Source organism: Parus major, chromosome 2, assembly GCF_001522545.3.
Source record: "Parus major isolate Abel chromosome 2, Parus_major1.1, whole genome shotgun sequence".
NCBI classification, from domain to species: Eukaryota; Metazoa; Chordata; class Aves; order Passeriformes; family Paridae; genus Parus; species Parus major.
Window position 1 is genome coordinate 464,394 of NC_031769.1, and position 11,897 is coordinate 476,290.

Below are 11,897 nucleotides of genomic sequence, written 5' to 3' on the forward strand. Positions count from 1 at the left end.
GGGAAGGGAGCTGGGGAAGGGAGCTGGGGAAGGGAGCTGGGGAAGGGAGCTGGGGAAGGGTCTCAGCAGGAGGAGCGGCTGAGAGGACTGAAGTGCCCTCGGTTAAAAGTTCAGCTGCTATGGGATTGTGCCTGAAGGGTTTGGGTTGGAAGAAACCTTAAAGCTCATCCAGTGCCATGGGCAGGGTCACCTTCCACTACCCCAGGTGCTCCAAGCCCTGTTCAGCCTGGCCTTGGGCAGGGATCCAAGGGCAGCCACAGCTGGGAATTCTTTCCCAGTATCCCACCTAAATCTCCCTTTCTTCCGCTTAAAACCATTCTGTGTCCTGTCCCTCCATCCCTTGTCCCTCTGCAGCTCTCCTGGAGCCCCTTTAGGCCCTGGAAGGGGCTCTGAGCTCTCCCTGGAGCCTTTTCTGCCAGCCTGTCTCCATATCCCAGGGGCTCCAGGCCTCAGAACACCCCCAGTGGATAAACGAGTCACTTCTGCTCCACCTCGGGGTTTTCTGTTACGGGTGGAAGTGACACAATTTGATGGCACAATTGCTTGGGGCTGTCTGGATGCACAGGGAAAGAACCCAGAACCTTCCAGCCCCAGCCTGAGGTGCAGGGGACGAGCCCTGCCCAGAGCCTTACACTGTTGAAGATCTGGAGCCCGTCGTGCCCTCCGGACACGTAGATCCGTCCCTCGAACACGGTGACCCCGGCAGCGCTGCGGTTGGAGCTCATGGGGGTCACTGCTGTCCACCTGGGAGGGAGAGGGGAGAGCTTAGCAACACTCCTACAGGTTATTCCATGATTTCCTACTCCTGGATCCCACCTCATTCAAAGCATTCTCACAGCCCACATGCCCGGTGGTGCCAGGACACGGAACACTGGAGGGGAAACTCCTGGAAAAGCTCTGGGACATGAAAGGCTCTTACTGTAGGAATCCAGAAATGGAGAGACATTTCTCTCTTCTCTTCTCCAAAATAGTATCAATCCTATTTGCTATTGACAGAAAGGCTTCCAAATACCCCTGGGTAAACCAGGATTTATAAAATATTAAGTAAAAAGTAGTAAAATGTTTAGTATGCCACTGAGGTGAAAAATATAGATTTTAGAGGGGTTTAATACATGGAGTAAAGATGGAGGAAAAATGGTGTGGTTTTTAGTTCTTTTTCCTTCTTCTCCATGAATCTGCAGTTTTTGGGAGCACAAAGAGTGACTGGTTTAGAGTTAGTTGCAGTTTTAATTACGTGAGTAGATATAGAAATCTTATTTGTTAAAATATAAAAACAATACATGTGTCTGTAGTTAATAGGGTAAAAATAGAAATAAAGGTGAAGCAGCTGCCTGGTTTGGGGCCATTTTTTACCATCAGAGCAAAATGAGCCAGGTTGTGGTGAACTGAGCTTGTGTAGAAAGTCTGGAGAGACCTGCCAAGTTTTGTAATGACCTTCTAATAAACATGAGAAACAAGATTCTAACGAGCTTGGGAGTTTTCTTCAAACACAGAGAACTGAGACAAGCAGGGCTCCCCACGAGGGAGGATCCCAAAAGAGCTCAGCCCAAAGGGGACTGAGAAATCCAGGAGGAAAGAAAAATAGAAAAGAAAAAGAATAAGAGAAGCCACACTTACTTGTTTGTTTCTGGAGAGTAGGACTCCACCGAGTTGAGGGATGAGTTTCCATCGTACCCACCGCACACGTAGATCTGCCCATCCAGCACCACCGTCCCCATGGCGCTGCAAGAACAGCAGGACCCCGTGAGGTGGCTGCAGGTGCTGCCACCCTGTCCCCAACGCCGTGACCCCTGCCTGTGTCATCCCCACCAAACCGCCTTTTCCCTGCATTCACCCCCAAACTGCTCAGTGCCACCTGAACTCTGAGCTGGAAAAGGGGAAAGGTGATCATGGCAGGAGCAGCTTGGATCCTGGGTTTGGACTTGGGCCCCTCACAACAAAAAGAGATATTGAGGGGCTGGAGCGTGTCCAGAGAAGGGGATGGAGCTGGGGAAGGGGCTGGAGTGTGTCCAGAGAAGGGGATGGAGCTGGGGAAGGGGATGGAGCTGGGGAAGGGGATGGAGCGTGTCCAGAGAAGGGGATGGAGCTGGGGAAGGGGCTGGAGCGTGTCCAGAGAAGGGGATGGAGCGTGTCCAGAGAAGGGGATGGAGCTGGGGAAGGGGCTGGAGCAGCGGGAGTGGCTGAGAATCCTGGTGAGGAGCACAAACACCCCCTGCACAGCTCGGGCCAGGGCTGGACAACCCCTTCCAGCAGGAATTTTTCCCTGTATCCAACCTGAACTCCCCTGGCCCAGCCTGAGGCCATTTCCCCTTGTCCTGTCCCTGTTTCCTGGGAGCAGAGCCCGACCCCCACCTGCTGCACCAAAAACTAAACCAGGAAACCCCAGCTGCTCCCACACTGCCCCACACCTCCTCTCCCATTTCTCCCCCCACACACAACACATCCTGCACCACCTACCACACCCAACCTCCTTTTTCCCTGCTTTTCCAGAAATCTCTTCCCAGCCAGCTGCACGTACCTCCTTTTACTGTTCATGCTTTCCACTTTGGACCAGGAATCGCTGTCAGGGTTGTAAACCTCCACGGTGCTGAGCCTCAGCTGGCCGTCGTAGCCGCCGATGGCGTAGAGCAGCCCGTTGACCACGGCCACGCCGACGCGGCTCCGCGCCGTGGCCATGGGCTGGCACTTCTCCCAGCGGTTGGCAATGGGGTCAAACACCTCCACCACGTTCAGAGAGTCGCCTGCATAGAAATTTGCTACTCAAATTAAAAGAGGGAGACCTGATGAAGCCCTGGGATAGTGAGGAGGGTGGGTAGAGGGTGCTGTTGTGTGTCTAAAGGTGGGGTTGTCTTGGGGAATTTGCCTGTTTTTCCTTGGGAAAAAAAAAAGGAATGGGAACCTCATGAGTTTCAAAGTGCAAAGTGCTGTACTTGGGTCAGGGCAAGAAATTCTTCCCTGTGAGGGTGGGCAGGCCCTGGAATGGGGCGCTCAGAGAAGCTGTGGCTGCCCCTTGATCCCTGGAAGTGCCCAAGGCCAGGTTGGAGCAGCCTGGGACAGTGGAAGATGTGGAATGGGATGATCCTTAAGGTCCCTTCCAACCCAGACTATTCTGGGATTCTCTGTCCTGGGCTCTCACATCCTGTTCTCAGCCTACCTGCTCCCACAGAGACATTTCCCATATCCCTGCTCACCCACAGATCCCGCTCTAAACAATTCCCGTTGTTCCCACACTCAAAAAGATCAGGGAACGTTTCCGAGCTCTCCCGTGCTCTGCACAGGGAGCCTCGGCGAGTTCCCTCTGCACATGTGGAACCTCCGCTGTCCTCCAAGGGGCAGCAGAGACCTGCGAGTCCCGTCTGTGCTGTCGCTGCTTCCCGGGAGCGCAGCTCCTCCCTAAAAGCTTTTTCCCGGTCACTTTCTGTTCCCTTTTCACGCCGTGGTGAGGCTGATGTCAAAGTCTCGTGATTCCACAACACTGTGGAGATCCCTACAAGTCCTGCTCGGGCCTCCAGGCAAGGACACCATCCTCAAAGTGTCCTAAAAAAGCCTCACCCGGGCAGGATTTCAGATGGGAGATGTTAAACTACGGGCACAACCACCCCAAAGATTTCACCAGAAGGGTCAGAGCGCTGTGTGGAGGAGGAGGAACCGCTCCACGCTTCCACAGGAGGGAATTCCAGCATTCCAGCATCCCAGCCAGCCCCTGCTGGTCTTTCCACTGCAAGGTACCTGCTGAGTTGAGTCCCCCCACGGCGTAAATCAGCCCCGCGATGGACGTGCAGCACCGCGGCCGCGTCTTGAACGCCGGCAGGTGCGGCCGGCGCTCCGGCATCAGGTGGTAATCCTTGGCTTCGTCAACCAGATCCCTGAAATCATGGAATCATTGAAGAGGAGATCTGTCTGGAGTCTGAAGGGTCTGACTTTGCCACCCTGCTGACTCGGTGGCCAGGCCTCACCTGCACTTGTGGCAGCAGCGCACGAGGTCGTCCTGCTGCACGCGGTCCGTGAGGAACTGCGGCCGGCACAGGGGCAGCCGGATTTTGGAGAGCAGCTCGGGCAGGAAGGATTCCCTCTGGTCTCTGTCGTACCGAATCCAGGCCAGGGCAGCTTCAAACACCTGCCAGGAGACAGAGGTGGGAAGTTGGAGTTTTTGGGAGTTCTGCAAGTGGATGGGAATGTAATGGAATGGGATCTTGGAATGGTTTGGGTGGGAAGGGACCTTCAGGATCATCCAGTGCCATGGCAGGGACACCTCCCACTGTCCCAGGATGCTCCAGCCTGGCCTTGGGCACTGCCAGGGATCCAGGGACAGCCAGGGCTGCTCTGGGAATTCCATCCCAGCCAGGAATTCCCAATTCCCAATATCCCATCCAAGCAGTGGGAGCCATTCCCTGTGTCCTGTCCCTCCATCCCTTGTCCCCAGTCCCTCTCCAGCTCTCCTGGAGCCCCTTCAGGCCCTGCAAGGAGCTCTGAGCTCTCCCTGGAGCTTCTCCTCTCCAGGGGAACATTCCCAGCTCTCCCAGCCTGGCTCCATGCAGGTTTCTTTCCCTGCCTCCCACAATCCTGATCTCTCCTGTGGGTTGGGACACTCAGCACAAAAGTTTGCAGGGAGACGAGGGAGCTGCAAGGAGGATTTTGGCAGAGGAGGTGGCACAGAGCACAAAACTGTGTTTATTTAGTGACAGAAATCTGTAAACTGGGAAAGAAGACTGGGAATGGTGCTGGATCCACCTGTTCTCTCTGGACAGCTACACTGGAGACCCCTGGGGCTGAGCTGGTCCCTCCAGGCTCCATCCCAGACTCTGGAAGGGACAGAGCTCTCTGAACCCCACTGGATGACTCTCAGCTACAAAAGCATCCCTTTGCCCTGGTCCCACTTTAATTTGGGACACACATTCCTGGGTCCACAGCACTCCCCATGAAAGTTACTGCAGCCTTTACAACTGACCACAACAAAATCATCCAGTCATTCTTGCACAGTGGCATCTGGAGTCTCTCCCAACACAATTCCCAAACTTTCCAGTGCAAAAATGCTCCAACAGCACTGCAGGGATTAAACACCCCAAACCACCTTTCTTTCCCTCTGCAGGGTGCTACTGGAATTCCTGAAGAGTGGGGCTGGCAGGTGAAATGTCCCCAGGATGGATTCTTTTGGGCCCTACCTGCTCTGGGGAAAACAGAGGGAGGAATTCTTGGTATGACACAGGAATGTGGCTGGAATGTGAGGCAGGTTCCCCTCCCTCTCTAAGCCTGATTAAAGAAGCAGGTTTTTACCCTACAAGGAGAAGCTGGAGGTCTGCTCTGCCTTTGTCACCTCCTCAGGAACAGCAGGACAGATTTCCAGGCTCAAGGACAAGCTCTGCTTTCCCTGCTCATGGATTCTCAAGGCTGTGGAAACACCCTAAACTCTTCTCCACTCCCCAAAACTCCCTGTCAGGAGCGTGCAGCCAGGTGGGATTCCAGCTCTTTCCTCAGGGAACAAGGGACAGAAGGAGAGGAAACAGCCTCATGTTGTCCTCCAGCGGAGGTTTAGGCAGGAACTTGGAAAAATTCCTTCCTGGGAAGGGCTGTCCAGGCCTGGCCCAGCTGCTCAGGGCAGGGGTGGAGTTCCCATCCCTGCAGGGATTTAAAAGCCCTGTGGATGTGACACTTGGGGACAGGGCTGGGGGTGGCCTCGGCAGTGCTGGGGGAAGTGTTGCACTTGATGATCTCTGAGGGCTTTTCCAACCTCAATGATTCTGTGATCCTAAAAAAGCCCTGCTGTCTGTTTCTTTAGGAACATATCAGTCTGGAGTAGGCACAGGAAACCATCACAGCTCTGTCCAGCACTGCTGAGTGTCCCCAGGACAGCTCAGCCTCACTCAGCCCAGCAATAGGATCATTCCCATTCCCATTCCCACTCCCAAGCAGTGAGAAACCCCTCAAGGTCAAAGACCAGGTCCCCACCTGCTCCTCGGACTTGACGTTGAGCTCATCCCTGGAGACGAGCTCCAGGACATCCTCGAAGGGCAGGCCCAGGAACTCCTCGGACATGGAGACCTCCACGAAGTGCTGGTGGATGAAGCTGTTGGCGGCGTCGTAGAGCACCGTGCACATCATGGTCTCGGCAAACTGCCGCACACCCAGGCAGTTCTTGGGATGAAGCCTGGAAAAGGGGAGGAGGAGAGCAATGGGAATGTCAGGTTAATGGGAGAGAAGCTGTGGCTGCCCCTGGATCCCTGGCAGTGCCCAAGGCCAGGTTGGACACTGGGGCTTGGAGCAGTCTGGGACAGCGGGAGGTGGCCCTGCCGTGGCAGAGGGTGGGAATGGGATGGGCTTTGAGGTCTTTTCCAACCCAAACCATCCCAGGATTCTGGGAAGCCTTGGAGGACAATGCAGTGAAAGATGTGTCCTCTCCAGTGATGGCTGATTCCAGCTCACCCAGGAGCTGATCTGCACCGGGAGCTCCAGGAGAATCCAAGGCAGAGCCAGAGGATGGAAACCACAAATGTCCCCTTGTCTCAAAGAGGATTTGGATAGATCCAGGTGGCTCTGGGAGCGTCCACAGCTTCCCTGGGCACCCTCACCCTCCCAGCCAGGAATTCCCAATTCCCAATATCCCATCCAAGCAGTGGGAGCCATTCCCTGTGTCCTGTCCCTCCATCCCTTGTCCCCAGCCCCTCTCCAGCTCTCCTGGAGCCCCTTCAGGCCCTGCAAGGGGCTCTGAGCTCTCCCTGGAGCTTCTCCTCTCCAGGGGAACATTCCCAGCTCTCCCAGCCTGGCTCCAGCTCTGGAGCAGCTCCGGGGCCTCCTCTGGATCTCTCCAGCAGCTCCAGGTCCCTCCTGAGCTGTTGGCTGGGGAACTGTCACATGAGGGTGACTCTGAGGGCTCCCACAGGATTTGGTTACAACACAGGTGCCTAAAAATCTCCCAATTCTCAACTCCACTCAAGGAGAGCTCAGTGTCCATGTCCCAGCTCTCCAGGGTGGCCAGAATCCACTCATTTTTTGGCTTGTGAACCAAACTGGCAGCTGGACTTCACTGAGCACACCTGGTGGATTTGGAAGAATTTTGGTGGCCAATCTCTGTATTTGGTGGCTGTTTTTGACATCACACCACAGAATGCCCTGAGCAGCTGCAGAGAAGCCAGGCTGGGAAAACTGAACACCTCAGATCCCCTGGCATGGCTGAGAATCCATGTGGAATGTGGACAAAGACTATCCCAGCCTTCCACTTCCAGACCATGCTGCAGGAACAGCCTCACAGCCAAGCAGCAGCGAGGAAATTGAAAAACCTGGGACTAATTTAGGGCTCTGCCAGAGTTTCCTGTGCAGCTCCAGGGCTGAAGGCGCTGAGTTCCTCCCCTGGCAGCAGGAAGGGCAATTCCTGCCAGGATGGGCTCTCAGAAAGGGAAAACTCCTCAGTTTTGCTCTGGGTGTTGATTCCTGTGGCTGGCCAAGGTCTTTCACAGTGTCCCCATAAAGGAGGGATCAGTTATTCTGCAGGGAATGGGAATGGTAGGAGAAGGGGGAATGGCTTCCCACTGCCAGGGGGCAGGGATGGATGGGATATTGGGAAGGAATTCCTGCCTGGGAGAGTGGTGAGGGGCTGGGATGGAATTCCCAGAGAAGCTGTGGATGCCCTGGATCCCTGGAAGTGTCCAAGGCTTGGACCAAGCTGGGACAGTGGGAGGTGTCCCTGCCATGGCAGAGCTGGAATGGGATGGACTTTAAGGTCCCTCCCAGCCCATTTTATGTTCCATAACCCCACAAATGCCAAATTTTGGGATTCACACTCCTCATCCTGCTACAAGGACACATCCTTGTGCTTTCTTCAACTTGATGTGGAAAACTTCTCCACAAGAGCCACAGGATGGAGAAACCAGGAAAAGTTCTGTTAAACCAGGATCATTTGGGCAAGCTCTGGAGAAGGATGGATGGAAACGAGTGCAGGCAACAGCCTGAGGGTTTCAAAATGGGAAACAGACTATCAGGATGTCCTTTAAATTAAATATCGAGGTGTTTTCCAAGCCTAAGAAGCAGCTGGAGCAGAAAGGCTGGGATATTTTAGGAGAGGCAAGGAAAATACGTCGCAAGTTTGTCGTGCTCTGCTGGGAAAGTTCTTTGCCATGGGTTTTGTGCCAGGAAACTTTGGAATGCTGGCAGAGCCAAAGAGCTGCCTGGCAGCATCTTCCCTGCATCAGCCCTTCAGCCCCTCTCCTGCATGATCTGTGGAGCTCCCTGTGCCCGGCTCTTCCCGTGCCACCCTGGGCAGGCAGCGCCAGCCAGCAGGAACCTGCTCCCAAGCTGGACACAGGTGACTGAACCTCTCTGCTGCTGCTGTTGGGGAGCAGCTGGAATCCTCCTGGAATTCCCTCAGGATCTCCCCATCCCACTCACCTCTCCCTGAGGAAGGTGCAACACGCATCCTTGATGTTCTGCAGCTGCAGGAAACTCGCCCCCATCAGCAGGGACTGCACGTTCTGCTGGTCTATGGCCAGGTGCCCGTTGTAGGCGAAGTTGATCAGAGCCTCCAGAGCACTAAAAACAGGGAGAAAGGGCAGCAAATCCAGGGAATTCCAGCTCTGAGCCTTGCACAGAGCTCTGGTGATTATTCCCCAGGGATTTTACCTGGGATCCATGCCCTGCATGACGATCTCATCCTGCTTGCACTCCATCATGTCGTTGGTGAACATGGCGTGGAAATAGGGGATGGAAGCTGCCAGAACGATCCGGTGAGCGCTGAACTTGTGGTCCCCGACCTAAACCAGGGAGAACAGGGAGGAAAAAAAGGATCAGCACCTGCAGCATCCAAATTTTGCCATAAAGCACGTGTTGACATGAAGAAAAATCACCTGAAATTGATTTATTCTGATAAAAATGAATGGGGAGATGCATCAGATCTGAGCTAAAAGCTCTGTAGGAAGAAAACCTTGGGAGATGCCTAAAAATAAACACAAAAAATGGGAATTTTCCCCCCTATTCCCTTTGATCTTCCATGAGGATTTCACAAAAATCAAGGCTGCTGATTTTGGCCATCTTTTATTTCAAATGGCCAGAACTTTGTGTTTTAAGAACTCACTTTCCATTCTCAAAATCTGTCAGAAGTACCAGTGGAGAGGTGCTTTGTAGGGATTTCATCCTTTTAATAAGAGGAAAAAATATTTGGATGCAGTTTTCTATTTATGTTTATTCTGCAGGGGTTTTTAAATTATTATTTATTATTATTTAATTACATAGCTCATTTTTATACAGCTTTTGCAGACTTAGTGATTAACTTGAATTGCCTGACAGGTTTTATTTATTTTATTTTATTTTATTTTTAATTATTTTGGTTAAAATGAACCCAAAATTCAACCAATTTATTGGTTAAAATCTGTTTTTGTGTGTACATGTCGAGACTATTCTTAAATTGTTTACACCTTTACTGATTTTTATGGGGTAGATTTATTCTTTATGTTGGAGCAAACAGTTTTTTTACTAAAACAGGTTTTTGTGCTAAGTGCTTCTTATTTTTTTTATTTTTTCTTATGGGAACTGACAAGCCAGCTGTTAGTTTAGCTAGAGCAGTAGGGCTAAAACTACATTTAATATTTTATACATTAATAAATATATAATAATAATAAATATCTTTATATCTTAATATATTTTTGGTTTTTTATTTATAGATTTTATCTATATTTTATATATATTATTATTTTAATTATATATATTTTAGTTCTATTTATATCTTAATATATTTTAGATTTTATATTTTTATTTATACTTTTTATATATTATTATTTTAGTTAAATATATTTTAGTTATATTTTATTTCTACATCTTTGTTTATATATATTTATATAAATAAAAATATATATTTATATATATTATTCTTTTATATGATATATATAATTATATATTATTGATATAGACTTGTTTATATATATTTAGATAAATAAAATATATATTTTTATATTATTCTTTTATATTATACATATTTATATATTTTTATTTATATATATACTTAGCTAAATAAAATATATATTTATATTTTATTCTTTTATATGATATATATAATTATTCATTATTTATATATTTTTATATATATTTATGTAGAAAAATAAAAATACATATTTATGTATACATTATTAGTCTATATTATATAATATTTTTATTTTTAATATTTTTGTTTATATATGTTTATATAGATAAAAATATATTTATATATTTAAAATAATTATAATAATATATATATTTGTTAATTTAATAATTTGTTAAAATATAATAATAATATTTAGTATAAATATATTTAAAATATATTTTTATATATTTTATTTATATTTTATTTTATAATTTTATTTTTATTTTAATGTATTTTATATTTTTATTTCTTTCATAATCTTTACCTGTATTTAACACAAGTCATGTCTTTGCTCTGATTATTTCTCTCAGAGCTTTTTCCCCCAATTTCCACATCAATCTGACTCATCCCAGCTTCCCTTTTTTCCTCACTTAAGCAAAAATTTCCTGCCAGAGTTTTGTTTTATGGGAAAAAAGCAGCTGGAACAGCAGGGCCTTTCCCTCCAGGTTATCCAGGGAATTCTGTTCTTCTCCTCTGCAAAATCCTCACCCCACATCATCTCCAGAGGAAACAGGAATGCTGTTTGGATCCAGGAATTCCAGGATTCCCAGGAGTGCCTCCCTCAGACCCAGAAATCACAAACTTGCTGGGGGTTTAGAAAGCAAAATTCCTGCCAGGTGTTAAAAAAGAGGAACTTTTGGAGAGCCTGGTCTCTGTCCTGGGCAGCTCAGCTGTGCCTGAATCCTTTTCCATCTGTCCTCTGGGCCTGGATTATGCTGCAGAAATCCTGGACTCTCCTGGATTTTGCAGCATTCCTGATTCCCAGAGTGAAATCAGGAAGTCAAGGGGTTGGGTTGTGACAGCTGATGGGGAAAAAACCCTTCCCATTTATATCTGTGTGTGACTTTGAGGGATGAAGGGCTGGACCAATCCCTTCTCCTAACCCAAAACCACATGGAAAACATCCCAGAGGCTCCCAGACTTGAGATATCTGCAGAATCTAAACCAAGAAAACCATAAAACCCTAAATCTAAACCATCTAAAACCCTAAACCAAGACACACTGCCAGCCTCCTCCTGGTGGGACAGGGAATCTCTGGGAAAAGGAGTCAGGCCCTGGAGAGGATGGAATGGTGGCAGAGCATTTCCCACCCTGGCTGAGCTTTAAAAATACAAAAATACAGTGAATTTCATAAGGAAATGCCACAAAGGGAAGTGATTCCAGAACCTGAGAGCAGACAGCCCCTCCCCATATGAGAAATCCCAATATGAGGGTCTGTGCTGCTGGAAAATCCCTTCCCAGGTGTCTCAAACATCCCAAAACACAGAAAAACTCCGTTTTTCCTCTTGCTGTTTCTGAAAGGTGAAAGAACAAAGCCTCCTCTTATCTCTAAAATTCTGTAAGGAATTCACTCCAGCTGGAAGAGCTCATTTGGTTTGTTTGGATCAGTGCTCCCATTCAGGCCGAGTGTGCAAGAAAAGCAATATTTTACTTGACTTTCATTTCCCCCCACTAAGCCCAAGTTGCCAAAAATCACAACTGTCCAAATCTCATTTCAGCTTTTTAATAAATGGAAAGTGGTGCTAAAATTGACCAGGAGCTCCTTAAAGTGAAACACCTGCTTCAAATGCACCCAGCAACCTTCTATTTATAAGCAAAATTATCTTTATAGCTAAAGATAACAGGAATTTCAACACCAAGGTTATATTTATTCAAACCCCAAGCCTGAAGTGTGACCCAAGGAGGAGAAAAAGGAGGAGAAAAAAGCCCTTATTTCACCAAATAACTGTAAATTACAGAGCCCAGGTGGCAGCTCTGGGCTCCTCATGACAAAAGTGACATTGAGGAGCTGGAG

At 48.7% G+C, this 11,897-nt stretch overlaps 1 protein-coding gene across 1 annotated transcript in view; it reads right to left on the reverse strand.

The window, feature by feature from the left end:
- Positions 1-11,897, reverse strand: part of KLHL18 (kelch like family member 18) — a 19,516-nt gene that overhangs the window by 875 nt on the left and 6,744 nt on the right. Inside the window, exons 2-9 of the mRNA XM_015651539.1 lie at positions 8,611-8,741; positions 8,380-8,520; positions 5,947-6,145; positions 3,957-4,117; positions 3,730-3,866; positions 2,519-2,741; positions 1,618-1,722; positions 633-744 (exon numbers count right to left, since the gene is read on the reverse strand). Coding sequence (XP_015507025.1) covers positions 633-744; positions 1,618-1,722; positions 2,519-2,741; positions 3,730-3,866; positions 3,957-4,117; positions 5,947-6,145; positions 8,380-8,520; positions 8,611-8,741 — 1,209 coding nt within the window. The remainder of the gene's footprint in view (positions 1-632; positions 745-1,617; positions 1,723-2,518; positions 2,742-3,729; positions 3,867-3,956; positions 4,118-5,946; positions 6,146-8,379; positions 8,521-8,610; positions 8,742-11,897) is intronic.